Genomic DNA, 16,049 nt, shown 5'->3' on the forward strand with positions numbered 1-16,049 from the left:
GGCAACTGCCATCAGCCTGTGCCAGACCCAGATCAGCTCCTCAGTGAACAGCAGGGTCACATATTACAGCTGGAGAACATAGGGAGCAGGGCAATAGCAGAAGGGTTCATGTGCGAGTAGCTATTGACGTTGGCATCAACCTCGGCGGTACTGGGTTGTGCAATGTTGATCTTACTCGTTCTCTCCTCTTTTTTAAAGAATAGTTTGAGATTACAAGAGGGGAGAATTACATTTGACGTTCCAGAGTCCTTCTATGTTAAGCCGTAGTAAGGCCTTGTGAATTCTATATTTGTGATTGATTGTTAAGATTATCTTCACGGCAATGGTTAGCATGTTTGTGTTCTTTCAGTATTGTTTTAGACACATCTGCATATTTCTGCTGATGGAGAAGGGAATAAATTTGTTCTGACAATTAAGTGAAATATAAGTAATAAATGAAATTAAATAAATACAATTTATATATAAATGTTGTTATATACAGAAAGATTTATTTTTTATATATATATTTCTATCTTCATTGGTAGTACTCATGTTTATGGGATAAAGTCCAATATTCTAAACACTGTTCTGCATTCTTGTGGACTATGCTCTGCACAGTAATTTGTTATTCAGTAGAGCCAGGCACTCTTACAATAAGGAAATTAATATATTGCCTGTATGAAAACATTTCTCCACTTCATCATCCTAAAGAGATTGCTCCTTGTTCCAAAATAGCTACCCAAACACAATCCATAAATCATCTAATTTCAAGTAATGCAAATGTCTTGCTATTCATAACAATAGGAGAGACAAGGAGAGTCTTGCTTTCTTATTACAGCGCCTGGCAAGTGTTTGGCTTTTTCCCATCGGCAAGTTACAGTGACAGCAGCTTTATAACGTTCATGAAAGGGGGTGCTTGTCTCTTGCTTCAATGCAGGTGACTGGCTCCACTGGGGAGGGAACGCCTGTGTATTCATTAATGCCAAAATCCTCATTTCAAACCCAGTTGAAAAGACAAATGAGGAAGAGGATGCTTGGAGACAGGTGATGCTGTGGGGATGGGGAGAGAGCTAATGAGTTTTCTCATGGCAATTTCTCAAGCTCAATTCATGGCAAGGACTCGAAGAGGGGGTTAACGTCATATTGCTGTGTAAGAAAACTGCTCATCGTCTCTTAAATCTGCCAATTCCATTCGGTCCGTCCACAGTGCACCGTACCGCGGCCCGCCCTGCTTACGGCTGTGAGTGACACCATCTTGTAAAGCAGTCAGGAAGGGGAGATGGAGGTCAGGGGCTCCAAGAGTGAGAAAGATCTTTCCAGAATGCAGGCACTCCATTCCTCCTGCTGGAGGTCTGATCTTGGCATAGCGGAGGTCCCCGAGCTTTCTTGTCTGTCCAGGTTTTTCTGTTATTCTTGTTTTTCAATACCGCTCCTCACCTCCGTCTGACTCCTAGCTTGCCCTGAATCGCCAAGAACACGAGGCGATATTTGTTATTGCTCTCTTCCTCCCAGCCATTTTAATAGTGCAAATGTTGAGGCACGAGGGAAAAACACACTACTGTTCTGACCCCAAAGCAAACAAATCTGCCTCATAATGACCTCTCATTTGTACCAAAAAGTTGAAATTATAGTATTTTACAAAGCCTTGTTAAATGTTCCATTCTACACCACATATTTCAATCTAAGAGCACAAAAAAGCAAAAATCTGGAAAGACCCAAGAAAGGCAATCTGTTAATCTTACCCCCAAAATCAACTGGCAGCGTGTTCATATGCAGTCGCTTTACAAATATGGAAACAAATAACAGAAAAGAGGCTTGAGAACATGAGACGCTTTGTGTCCAAACTGTTGTTTGTCTGTGAAAAAAAAGTTTCCTACTACGTCAAAAATGTGCAGTTTATCATTTTGTGTGCATGGAGCAACACCACAGTGTTTGTACAATTAATCGTCTGAAAAGCTGGCTGGCAGGGACTCAGCTGTGACGATGAAAGTTGCTCTTCATCCATTTCTGTCCCAACATTCCCTTCTGCGTATTGGGTCTTAGTGGGCGGGGCAAAGGGCTGTTGGGTGGCATTAAGAAGATTACTCCTGGGCTGTGCTCCAATTTCAATGCACATTGCGCCCTCATTCACCCGATCGCTGCGCCCCTGGGTCAAGTATATACCTGTGTGGTGTGATGTTTTACTGATGTTTCCAAGTCCATACTTTCGGCAAGCTCACTAGATAGCAGCTATGTTTTCTTTGAAAGCTCTAGTACCCAGCATTTTGCCAGTTACAAGAATTTGTTGGTGTTTTAGATTAGATGTGGCTAATCACATAAAATTGTTCCATTGCTCTGGATAAACTGCAGACACACACGCACACACACGCACACACACGCACACACACACACACACACACACACAATAAATAAATAAATACATCTGACAAGTAAATACAGGATAAAGACAGATGTCAAATGGCATTAACTCATCAGTCAAACTTGGGTAAATTGAAAATTAGGTTATGGAAATTAGCTTGACATCCTGATTACTTGATTGTAATCTTTTACTTTTTTATTATTAAAAAAGGCTCAAAAACTGCAAGACAAACAGAAGCTGGAAATACCCTGAACCATATACTGAGATGACCAACACAGGGATTTAGGTCACTTTATAACCCAGTTCTCTGCTTCTGTTTTATGTTTGAAGATGCTGTATTGAATCCCCCTATTTCTCTTTCCCTAAGAATGAACTTTTGTTTCTGCTTGGTTTCTGGGTCTTGGAGAAACAGCATTCTTATGGGGGTTTTCAGTTCTTGTATTTTCTGTTTTCTGTTTTTTTATATTTTCAACTTTGACCACAATTCTTGAACAGAGACAGCTGTGTGCTTTGTGATTGGCTGACGCGGGGCACTTTTTCTCTAATGTTTAGAAATGTTGTTGTCAAAGTTACATGTCTGGTCTCTGGAGCGTGGAGAGGCTTCATGAGTTGGAGCTCAGAGCAGGAATGATAATGGCTCTCAGCGCTGACCCCCTGTTCTGTTTACACCATTGTTTGCTACATGTGCCACCGGATCAATATATTGTGCAGAGGGAAGGGCCGGAGGGCTAATTAATGATTCTCCAAACACCATCAGCTTCACGCAGTCAAATAAAGGCATCGATTCGAACAGAAACAAACAGACTGACGACAACACTCCTGGATGATATTTTCCGACCATGTTTTTCCATTTCAAACTCTGCAATGAATCTGGAATCCCCCCACTGAACAGCAGGAATCAAATAGTATTGGCAAACCAAGACTTCCTGGAGCTTTTAAACTGCCTTTGCATTCCTTGATGGGCATGCCTGGTCACACTGGTTCCACGGACGATGGAAATGAATTTCACCCCAGCTCCATTAAAGACCAGCTCAGTGCTGTACGGCCATGCCTATAGGGTTTCACCATGAAAATGCCAGTACAATTAAATTGTGGAGAAGGAGCCATGGCGAGGGGGGTGCTGGGGGCTCAGCACAGTCATTGACACAGCGCACTGCACTGTTCTGGAATATTCTCATAATCCCAGTATGCATAGTTTTAGTTGTAGTACAAACTGTACAAACTGACACGGGTATCCCTTTAGACACTCAGAGCAGCAGTAATAGGCCAGTGATGATGATGATGATGATGATGATGATGATGATGATGATAAATGTGACAAGCTGTGGTGACACAAGCTTGAATACTGTTACAACCAAACGATTTCACCTGGCCTGGAGAGCTCCTTTTTCTGTCTGGAATTAAGATCTGTGTTTTGGCTCTTTGTCATTTTTTTTCTCTCTTCTTCCTGTTTTTCCAGGAGCAGGAGGACCCAAACAAGCTGGCCACCAGCTGGCCCGACTACTACATCGACCGCATTAACTCCATGGCTGCCGTGAGTAAACCTGTCTCACTTTTTGCTTTTCTCTCAGTCCTTGTTTCTCTCTCTCTCTCTCTATGTCTGTCTCTTGCTCTCTCTGAAATCCACGCAGGAACACTTAGGTCTCATGCAACCCTCTCATACACTCCTGTCCCCAACCTGGCCTTCTTACCCGCACCGATGACATGTTCTTGTTCTTCACTCAGCAGCTCCTTGCTCCATTCACTGGGGAAATGCAGGGGTCAACATTACAAATATATGTAAACAACTGTCACCACAGAGCCACACTTCAATGAAAAGCCACTTTTCACTTGTTTGAAAAGATGCTTTCAGTCGTTTGAAAAGATTCGTGATCCTGAGTGCACCAAGAGACTGAGGGTCTTGTGGAAATTTACTTCTGTTGGGAATAGAAACATCCTTCACTGGTCTGTCTGAGTGACTTATTGGGACCAAAGATTCTGTGTGGTCAGAGCAGTCAGTTATCACTAGAGAAGACTGACTGATGACTATACACACTATTTGATGGGGACTTTCTTTCACTGTGTGTGTATCCAGTAAGGCCCGCTATTGAAGGCTGCAAGTCCAGACTAAAGAGAGTGCAGAGATGTGTGGGAGTGGACATCTAACTTGGGACCCTGGAATATCTCTTGTGGAATATCATTCCATGTCACAGATCAGTGAATGTGACCTCTGTGACCTCACATTTGAAATGCAGTGACTTCTCAATGACGCGTTGCTGCCAGTCAGCGAAGGCAATGAGTTTACTTCTTTCTTTCTTGCTTGTTTCTTGTAGCAGCTGCCTCAATATAGAGCTCTAGTGAATTGGTCCATATGGACTAGTTTTAGCATGAGTACAATATCTATACTGAGCCTCACATTCCGCAGTTTTGATGGCCTGTGTTACACCTGCACCCCATGGCTGAAGTGATTGCATATCAGCCAATACTCTCAATGTCCAGAGTGCAAATTTGTGGCCTGTTGAGGCTTATTGCTCGGGGACGAACGCCAATAGGTAATAGCATTCAGCGTCTGTTTCTGTTACACCACATTAACGTATTTATTTTTCCTAGCAGACACAACTTATCCACAGCATATTACATGTTAGCGTACATGTTGGCTATTTACACAGCTGTTTTTGTTTATTGGAGCAATTGAGGCAACATGCTGTACCTTGCTAGAGGGCAGAACAGCAGGGTCCCATCTGGGATTGGAATTTGCCATCCTGTGATCTGCGCCCAGCGTCCTGATCACCGCTTCACGCTAATCAGCGCTCTCCCGGTCCCAGACTCCTGTCGCCTCACAAAATCAAACGAGTTTCACTGATGCTCCATTTGTAGCCTTCCTTCAACTGCCTCCATCTCTGTGCACCAGCGGGGCTGACAGCACTGGTGAACAGCGTTTAACCGCCTCTCCCAGCCACAACATGGACCCAGCATTGAGGCTCACTGTTTATTTTAATGGCTTAGATTCAGGGGCCTACAGTACAAGTGCACCCGTGAGATGAGAGGGGGGAAAAAAAGGGAACAGAAAACAACATGGGTAAAAGGAGATCTGCGCAGGGAACAAAGTGTTATGAATGTATTTTTCCAGAAATCAAGGCCATGGTAATTAGCAAGGGGGATAAAAAGAACAAAAACAGAGGTATTTCTTTTCATACGCACTGGCGCGGGGCGATATGAAAGAGTCAGGAGTGTTTGGTCGCGGTCCATGGGTCAGCGCCAGTGGCTGTCGTCCTACCGCAGGCTCCTGCTGGAGGCGGCCGGGGCTCCGCATCCAGAAAAGCGTCGGGGAGCATCGTGAACATCCATAACTCTAACCGCCCGGTTAGGGAGCCCACGAAATAAAGAAAACACGCTCCTCGAAAAGAGGAGATCTCTCTTTCACCTGCCTGAGAAAAACAGGTCATGCTGTCAGAACCATGCCTACTTCCTTGTTTTTTGTCATCCCGCTCTTCTAAAATGATTTGCATCCTCATGTCACCCCCCCAGCTCCACCCAACAAGCAGGTTTCCTCCAATAGCAGATTGAGTGCTGCGGCAATTGAAGGAAGAAACTAACAGGGGATCAAGGAAGGGGTAACAGAGATCAAATGTTGAGGAGAAAGCAAAGCAAAGTCAACATCCCTCTACTGGAGTTCACACTAGCGCAGCAACAGAGAGTCCAAACACTGGGCCCAGTGCACTATGATGCTCGCGCCACTCATAGACCCAACAAGCACAAACCACACCGAGGAGTAAGACCAGCAGGTTACTGTCCAAGAAGTCGGGTTTTCTGTGCAAATCATTCCAGACCCTTTGGCTACCCCTGAGATGAAGGCCTTTCTCAGAGGAGTCCCAGAGGATCGCGGGCTGAGCCAAGCACACTGTGGGAGCTAGCTTAGGGCCCGCTTTCCTCTGCTCTCCGCCGCTAATGCTGGACAGTGTCTTGACGGAGCGCATTAAGGCTTGGACAGGCTGTGCCATGACTTCAGACTTGGAGCGTAACTGAAGCATTCCCTTTGGGAAGTACTGGTAGCTGACTTACTGGATATCCTCTACAGCATTATCCGCATTGTTCAGTGAAATCATGCTGCCCCCCAACACCATTCATAAAACTCCCTCAGACAGCCGCGGTTATGCTGGTGGGGGAGAACGAGTGTGTAGAGGATCTAAAACACAGAAAACACACTGTGTATGGTCAACTCATGTGCATGTATGTAGGGTCTTACACCGTTAGCTAAAGCCGGCCCACAGTGGTCTACAGACCAGCTGGCAGTGCTAGCACGTAATCCCCCGCGATGGAGAACACAGGTATTAATCTGAAAAGCAGGAGCTGGAGATTTCATTGCCTGCCAAGGATATTGGAGCCATCTGTACGAGCTGGACTGGGCCAGGCCTAACCGTGGACTTTATGACTCAAACATCTGCAGGGTTAAACGTTCAGGAGACAGGAGTGGAGTGGCAGGATGGGGACAGAAGGCCTGGGTGCCATCTCCCCCTGCTGTCAACACGGACACAAGGCCTCCAGAGGACTCCTCCAATCGCCACAAAACCGTTTTTATCACATGGCCTGACAGCTTTAGCAAGGCAGCCCTGTTTTAATGTTTCCTGGCAGCACTTCAGCTCTTTCCAGGCAAATTAATAGGCATCTCTTGTGAAGGTGTTTTAGTGCATTACGAAGACATACAGTTGTGAACCATTTTGAAGAGGCTTGGCTTGGAGCTACTATCAAAATGACTCCAGCAGTGGAACAGAAGCTGAGAGTAAAACTAATGGGAGTAATAAGACTTTGATGTGCAGCGGTAGCTTCACAGCTGTGTGAAATGGATTTATACCTCACTAGATTTTAATGATCAACCTTGACTAGCACCATGTTGCATAACTTCAATTACAGCATGGTCGTTTAACAAGTAAATACCATGAACATACCCTGTCTGGCTGATCCTGTGTATTTGATATGCTGTACTGCAAGCAGAGGTAGCATGCGTGTTACACAGCCCAGACCTAACTTTGATACAGACACAGATGCAAATCTCTGATTTGCATGGATTCTGTTTGCTGTGATAAATATGTCGCTTATCTCATAATGTAGCTCTAGCTGACAGTTATGGAGTTTTATTGAACAAAAAGTGGCTTCATGCAGTTCTGCTGGATGTTGTTCCTGACTCCTAGCTATTCTTTGTTCTGTCATAAGAAGGTTTCCTCATTGTGATTGCAGATGCAGACCTTGTTTGCCTTCGATGAGGAGGAGATGGAAATGAGGAACAAAGTGGTGGAAGACCTGAAAACAGCACTCCGCACTCAGCCAATGAGGTACAGGCTTTCTCACTCTCACATGTGTTACCCACAGTTGACCAATGAAGGACAGACTGTCTTTGTCCTGGCAATGTGACTCGCCAGATCACCAGATCTGAAGTTACAACTGTCTACTATAGGGTGGCACTGTTTACCATACACAAATACCACTGAAAGACTCATATTTAGTGCACATATATATTTTTGTACTTTCCTCTGATGCGAACAGATTCAAACTGTGAACGAAAACCAAACTGATTCAGATAAATCACATCGAGCTTAAAACCTTGTGAAATGCCTAAAAACCAAACAGGCTAAACCAGTCTAGCTCTCACTAGCGGCATTACTTTGAAGATTTATGTCACTACATCACCATTTCATGCTCTGGACTATATATCTCCTGTAATGTAAAGTATTTAATAAGTGAACTAACTAACACTGATTCCCACCAGGCTAGGTACTTCTCTCCTCCCTCTGCATTTTTCTGCACATTAATTAGCAGAATTTAAGCCTTCATTCATCAGCAGTACAGAAGCAGGACTACAAAAGGAAAAGCAGATTCCAAGCTAATGCCCCCCAAAGAGGGGGCTTTCATGTGGTTAGCTGTCACTGAGCTGGTCATATGAGGCGTAACACACAGTTCTAACACTCAGGGAATTCCCTTCCAGGCCTCAGTGCTGATAGGCCGGTGTGTGTTTACTGTGTGTGTGGAGTGACAGCAGGCGGGGCAGAACCACAGGGGAGAGACTGTCTGGGTCACGTCTGGGCCCCCGGCCATCTCTCTGTACGGCACATGGGCCTCCTGCCTCGGGAGAGCTTGTTTTCACTGACACCGTCTGACCACCTCCACTCACCAGCCACTCGACCACGCCTGGAGATCCAGCCTCCGCAGTTAATATCAGCGCGGCTGTAACAGGAAGTGTGCGAGTTCACACAGTGCCGTGAGCGTAGGCGAGAGACGTAGCTCGGGAGCTCCTTGATTGGAGAACAATGAAATTATTGTGTGTTTTGGTGTTTGCATGTCGGTTTTGTAATGAGGGATTTCCCTCTTTTTTTTTTTTTTTTTGTTTTTTGGCTCATGCCTGCACATTTTATTTAGGTTAAACCAACATGTTACAGCTTTTTGTATGTCTCTCAGCTCAGGGAAACCCTGTATTCGTCTTCACTCTTTGTGCTAATGCAATTGTGGTACCTTAGCAAAGACTGTCCTCAGTGCTGATAGTCTCAGCATTTCGCAAGATTGTGTTAAAGCACATAAATGTATTTGTCACTACATGCAAGATGTTAGTGTACTGCTTATTCCTTATTAGAAACAGATTCATTTTTCATCCTTGCTTTTAGGACACTAAAATACAGGCTGGACAATAGTGAAAAATATAGAGCACACCATGTTGTTCATGGTTCAGTGACTGATCAGAGAGTGTTTGTACAGGGATCAGTGCATTCACTAATCGTTGATCCAGAATATACTGTGAGGTCTGCCCCTCTCATGCCACAGGTGCCTAATCTTTTGGTGCCAGTGACTCCTAAAAGATTAGGCTTAAACTGCAGGTGAATGTACCACTTTTGGAGGTAAAACTATCTGTGTCAAAAATTCTCACTTTTACCTAAAAACAAATAGATCATTCCCTAGTACAGTGTATGGACACCTGCTATACTGAAGCCAAGCAGAATTCCCATGTTAATGGCAGTTGGAAGGGCTTGGGGTGGGAGCAGAGAGGCAGGGGGAGGGGGAGCCAAGAGCAGATGCAGGGACGACGCAATAATCCCCCATGATCCTCTGCTCAGTGATACACGGGCGTGGTGATGCTGGGGACGGGGGAAGTCGGGCCAGGAATGCCACTAAGCATGTGGCACATGCAGTGCCAGCTCTGGGTACCGTCTGGCCTGTCCCTGGCAATTTATGTCACAAGAGTGTTCCCTGTTACTCCGCCCACCAACCAGGGACAAAGTCAACAACTGTGTGAGACTGAAGACTCTCATTGTGCTAGGGGCCATAAATGCCTAGCGATCGTCCGTTACAACAGAATCACGTTTTCTAGAGCTCCAGTCATAAAACGCAGCACACACAGGCTGTGTAGTACGTTTCATGCTCTTTGCAGGCATTATAGTTGAATAAGTGCTGAAGTGGATCTGTTTCACTCTCTGGTCACTCACAGATTTAAGTGTGTCTTCATATGAAAACCTTCACAGCCCATTCACTGCATTCCTGCATTTACACTATGATTGCTGAAGATATCGTCTGCACTTACACATTGTGGTGTGGTAGCCTTTAAGAATGGGGATCAAATAAGTGTTTGATCATCGTTACTGAGCTGTCCAACACAACAGCTGTGTTCAGTGACTCCTAGATGGTTCTCAGGAAAGGCAATTGAGTTGTGTCAATGCCAGAGATAAAGCTGTTGATTGGCTTCAGAGTTGCACAGAGAAGTTCTCCAGTTCATTGCCCTTAAAAATGCTTATCGGTCTCTCATCATTCAGTGGCTTTAAGGACTTGTGTTTATTCAATCCAAACACTGAAAAAGAAATAAATACAAATTTATAAATATATAAATTATTAACTATATTTAACAATTGGTTTGAATGAAAACAGATCTGATTTGAACTGTTATTTTCCAATACCAGCCTGATGTTTCTAGTGTTTTGAACTTAAATATCCACAGTAAATTGCCATATTTACTGGATGCTGGCTTAGACCTAGTGCCTACTCAGCTTTGAGCACAAACAGAGCAAAGAGGACTGAGTCCAATAGACTGTTGAATCCTCCAGTTTCTACATCTTCCAAGCACACAAATAATTACTACAATTGTTGTATCCCATAGTGTGATTGAACTGTTTTGCAAGCATGCTGATGACAAAGTTTAAAGATAGATTACCACTGTTGGTCAGATGCACAGTAAGCATAGATGTAGATTGGCAGTCAGCCATAATGACTCTTAGCATATTGCCTGTATATGTTGGTTTGCCTGTCTGTAATTGTGACTGAGTAATGCTGTGTGTGCCATAAAGTGTATGTGAGTCTTGAGGTGCACATTTTTGATTTATATGACTGACTGTCTGAAGTTGTGTATGTGTGTGTTTGTGGGTCTACTCTGTACATGTACATTTTAATGACAGACAGTAGATATATGTCTGAGTTCATCAGAGGTTTGATTGGGTGCATGTGCTTGTGTGTACTTATGTGTGTGTTTGTGTGTGTGTGTATGCACGTGTGCCTGTTTGTGTCTCAGTAACATTAACTGAATAAGCTGAGTACATGCGGTCCCTATCTTGTTATCTCAGCTTTGACAAACACTCTAATAGCTCTGCTTTGATTCTTTCCTTCCTGTGATTGTAGCTCTCATCACTGTGCTGTGCTCCTTGGGCTGGGGGTGGAGGTCAGGGGGCCAGGGCGGCAGGGGGCCCAGTGCCGGCACAGCCCTGGTCTAGACAGGGAGGGAGACGGGCACAGACACCGTGTGGGTGGGGCACTGCCCCTGGGTGATAGGCCGCAGGGTTCCGCTCCACCAGTCTTTAGTGGGTCCCCTGGAACAGGCTGAAAGACAAAGCAGGGAGGGGTCAGGGAGAGGGGGTTTGGCTCGCTGGGTCTAAGCTCACAGGGCAACCACAACAGAAAGCAACTGTTCCCCACATTAGCATTGCTGAACGCTGCTCTGAAAACATTAGAAAGGAAGCAGCTCTGGGAAGGGTTTTGTTTTTCAGGTCAGTGTTCATTAACCCAAATGATCACTGAGGAGTTGAGCATGCACCGAAGCAAAGAGCATAGGGAGTGATTCTGAGGCTGGTGGACATCTGCACAGGATTACTGTCTCATTCATTGCGGCTGTTGGTGGATGAGATGTTCGATCAGATTTACAGATGATGACTCACTAAACAGTTGACTTTACTTGATCTTAAATCAAATGTAATACCCTTATTAGTAGTAGTATAATAATGGCTGTATAAAGAAAGAAAGTCATGTTGTTGATATTCATATTCATTTATCATAGTGCAAGTGACAGAAGTATACAAGATCAAGCAACCACAGGAGTCACAAAGCAGTATGTCCAATGACAAATCTGAGTGATGTTTAACTGAAAGGAGAGAAAAGGAAATAAATAAATACAGAACAGCAGAAATTCAATGGGCTTTAGCTGTTTCACCTTAAAAGCCTGACTGCACACCCTTCATGGGCAGTGAGATCTGATTTGCTGCTAAATAATGTGAAGGGAAAAGTAAATAAACTGGTACTTAATGTACAACAGGCATGTCTTCCTCCTGTAAGACTGTACTGTACTGTAAAACAGGGGATCAGGATACAGAGAGGGGCTTAATGGGGGAACTTTTTTATGCACATGTTTTATGCTCATCAAGTGTGTTTTATCCACAACTGTTCTGGGAGCAAGTAGTAGCCACATGCTCAAATATTATGCTTCGACATATTTGTGATCCAACTTCTGGAAACTCAAGATACATTGAAAATAAATCCAATATAGTTTTTTCTAATACCTTTTGGAACCTAATATTGTACCCTTCGAGATTTTGGATGTGTGTATGTTTTCTCTTTGTTCAGTGGGGGTACCCCACGCTGAAGAGGTTCACACAGGCGGAGGTATTTAGCATTTGAAAGAAAACAGGTCGAAAAACAGAAACAGCCGAGGTAGCTCACTGCCTGAAGCTCTTCAAAGCCGGCAGCGAGGGTGGTTTGTGTTGGCACCGGTTGAAAGGGCTGGCCGAGGAGGCCGCGTGTTCCTCCAGCTGTGCCCCACCCCCCCCCCCCCTGCAACAGGCTCCTCATGCAGGGGTGTAATTACAGAGCCCCGTAATGTCCCAAACCGTCCTATCCTAAAACCTCTTGTGCAGTAGCAGAGCACTCCTAGGGCATCTGAGAGAGAGAGAGAGAAAACATGCTTTACTTCAGAGAGGTGTGTGTATGTGTACATGTGTGTATGTGCACATGTGTGTGTATATATGCATGTTCATGTAGATGTAGAAGGCTTCAAAGGGATCCCATCAGGATCTTCAGAACACTTCGACTGTTTTCTGTCATAACCATTCCTCTTGCCTGCTTTTTGCACCCAGACTGTATGGGTGCCCTTTGCGAGGAGCACACAGGCAGATGCAGACCCACGTCTCCTGAAAGTACAGCATCTGCCCAGACCCATGTGGAGATGTAAGCTTACTCGAAAGGTGCCACAGTCGGCACACACATGCCTCCTCAGTGTGGTGTGACAGGGATCTGCTCCTCTGCGGGTTGAAACACCCCCTCCTGTTGGGGAGGTAGAACATACCCAGCCTTACATCAGATGAAATGTATTTTCCCTGAACCGTGGCTGGATCGCATGACGATCCCCCTAAGTGGCGCCGACACTTTCACTGAGGCAATGCTAATCTGCTTCCAAAGCCCTTCCACTGCACCTTACAGCAGAACACAAAAACATTGAATATTTCTGTTGTGTCTGAATGAGAACATGCTTGGGTGGAAGAAGGAGGCTGGCAGGCAGGCGGGTGGATTTTGGGGAGGGGGGGTTAAACTCGCTCTTTTTGGCAGGGTGCAGCGGCAGGTCACTGCGGCTCGCCAACCAGAATCTGTCACGGCCTGTCCCTCCCGGTGATAACTGATAATCAGTGGCATGATGCGAACAGAAAGAAAGGGCATGTGTGAAATGCAATGCAGGGTTACCTTCATGTTCCTGCCTCCCCGTCATCCAACTCCACACAGGGAGTTCCATCCTCACTGTGCTTTTAAAGGGCTGGATGATGCTTCTGCCCCTCATTCTCCTCCTCCTCTTCCTCCTCCCCCTGAGGGGAGTGGCCCGCGTTCTGCGGAGTTGCTCTCGGTTGCCAGCGTTCGGCACTCTGCTGGCTTTGTTCTTTATCACACTAAACTAATTCTGTCAGCACAGATCAGTGTCAGTGGCCACAGGCTGCTGATTCAAAGGGCTGAGACCTGGTCCAGTGAAGCCAAGCAGTCTCCTGAGACTGATAGATCTCCAGTTTCCAGGGCTTGGTTCATCGCCAGGACCCTTTGATTCTCTACCTGTCATTTTCATTTGGTTTCCTCATTGTCGTTACTTGTTAGAATGTTCTTTCTCTGCCACGGTCATTGGCTGTGTCTGGACATTACTCAGCCGCTCAATCGCCTCAGCTCATAGTGTATGCAGTAACAGTCCCTGGGACTCTGGGGCTTAGACCTCCTTGGGTAGATAAGTATGCAGCTCTCGCTCCAAGTGCACAGTGTTTGGCTGAGGGAGAGCCCTCTGAAGTCAGAACTGAAAAAGATCAATTCATGTGGAGGTTTGAAAGGAGTGGGAAAAAAACATTGGCCGTCAGTATATGACAGTACATTGTTCCCAGTTCTGAGTCAGTTCTCATCAGTGCTGAAAAACCCCTTATAGGAAATGGGAACACATGGTGCCAATGAAGCACAGCACACACAGTGTGAGCATGTGTGTGTGTTAATGCGTGCATGTGCATGTGTGTGCTTCTGCATACATGTGCATGTGCACGTTTGTGTGCATGTGCACGTTTGTGTGTGTGTGTGTGCACATGTGCATGCATTTGCATTTGTTTGTGCATTCATGTGTGTATGTGTGTGTGTGTGTGTGTGTGTGTGTGTGTGTGTGTGTGTGTGTGTGTGTGTGTGTGTGTGTGTGTGTGTGAGCTAAGCATGCACGCATGTGCACGTGTGTGTGTCTGATAGCGTGTTTGGATCATGTGACTCTGACCTCCTTAAGATCACAGTCTGATTGTTAACACCCCGGTAAGCTGGGGGCTGGCTGAGTATAAACACCTCGACACCCGACCCTCCCTCACAGCTGCGAAACGTGGCCGCTTGTCAAGCCCCAACCCCCCCCCCGCCCCACCATGATCTGTCTGTGCAGGGATGGCCTCTCTCTGATTTAGGATCCGTCTCTGCGCCAGACTTTCCTGGCACTCTCCTCATACTGTTTACTGTGTGAGTGCTGAAAGACAGGGGCTGAGGCTGCGAGTCTGTCTGCTTTTAGGACCCCTCAAGGCCACCCCACTCAGGATGCGTTTCTGTGGGTCCGAGCGCTGACCCACATGTGTGCGGCACCTAGGGCCAAACCCAAATGATGGCTCCCCTGGAAACGGTCCTGCTGGAGAGGCCGCGGCAGAATGTTCCCTTTCATTGCCTTACAGACTTGCTTTTATTCAATCTGGACTGCCAACCGTGTGTCTCTCCATCACCTGCACAGATGGGCCCTTCATTTACTTCAATACAGCACTTCAGCATATCACTCTCAGGGTTAAAGGCAGCTTCAGGTCAAACTGATCCTTTTTTTGAATACATCTTCCCAGAAGTGTTTAATTCAGATAAGGAATGAAATGTATGCATTTAGACATATCCAGCAGAGATTGTGAGAGGCCAGTAACTCCAGCTGTATTTACCTCCATGTGGAATACTCAATCGGTGCTGATGATCCTAGTGACAATGGCGTTTATCACCATTTGGCACCAATGGCATTTATCACCATTTATCACCATGTTCACGCTCCCTACAAGAGCCCATTTTAAAGAGGGGTAAATTTTATGCAGCGCACTTGTGATCTCACGGTTGCATTCCTCTGCATCATGGGATCGTATATTCATTGAGCACACTTGTATGAATACCAGGTGAGCCGTTTGCTTTGGAAATGTGGTCTTGATAGCATATCGTGGAGAGTGAAGATCAGATGTATTGGATAATAGTGGTATAATTTATGTGTCTTGGAGGAAGAGAGTGTTTTTGGTGCTCCTGGGAGCCAAGAAAGCAGTGGGAGTGGATGGAACTTGGACACCTTGTGTTGAACCGTGTCAAAACAATGTATCTGTTATGATTATTGGCCATAACTTACCCTGTGTTTCCCACTCTACAAGTCAGCCTCTGAGTTGAACCTTTGAGCTGGAGGGAGGAGAGAGAGAGAGAGGGAGAGAGAGAGAGAGAGGGAGAGAGGGAGAGAGAGAGAGAGAGAGAGAGAGAGTACTAGTGATTGTGTGAAGTGAAACACGAATAGGTCAAAGAAAAGAAAACAATTCTGGGATTTAATTAAGAAAGTTCCTAATGGATACAAATTATGTTTCTAATTGCCCTGATGCCTTGCACTCATGCCTATGTGTAAGAATGTCATGGAAACGCCATTACTTTAATGACTAAATTGACCGTAATCAGCACTGCTGATGAGGGTTGTGGTGAGGTCGTTTTCGATGAGCTGGAGTTAAGATTAGGGACAGTGCGGTGGAATACAGTAGGAGGAAAATAAGATGGTGTCTCTTGTGACACATATGTCCTTGCAGGGCCATGGTGCTTACACTGCACAAGCCTTGAGCACTGAACTCAGATCTCATTATTATTTTAATTAAAGTTTCAAATGAAGATTTGGGGGGAGAATTTCCAGACAGTCCCTTAACAATTAAGAACCTGGTCCCATCCACAAGTA

At 45.4% G+C, this 16,049-nt stretch overlaps 1 protein-coding gene across 4 annotated transcripts in view; it reads left to right on the forward strand.

Moving 5' to 3' along the window:
• daam2 (dishevelled associated activator of morphogenesis 2) overlaps window positions 1-16,049 on the forward strand; it is a 113,667-nt gene that overhangs the window by 72,446 nt on the left and 25,172 nt on the right. For all 4 annotated transcript variants that reach the window (XM_036542685.1, XM_036542683.1, XM_036542684.1 and 1 more), the window contains 2 exons: window positions 3,798-3,872; window positions 7,553-7,647. In XM_036542685.1, coding sequence (XP_036398578.1) covers window positions 3,798-3,872; window positions 7,553-7,647 — 170 coding nt within the window. The remainder of the gene's footprint in view (window positions 1-3,797; window positions 3,873-7,552; window positions 7,648-16,049) is intronic.

Source organism: Megalops cyprinoides, chromosome 12 (assembly GCF_013368585.1).
Source record: "Megalops cyprinoides isolate fMegCyp1 chromosome 12, fMegCyp1.pri, whole genome shotgun sequence".
NCBI classification, from domain to species: Eukaryota; Metazoa; Chordata; class Actinopteri; order Elopiformes; family Megalopidae; genus Megalops; species Megalops cyprinoides.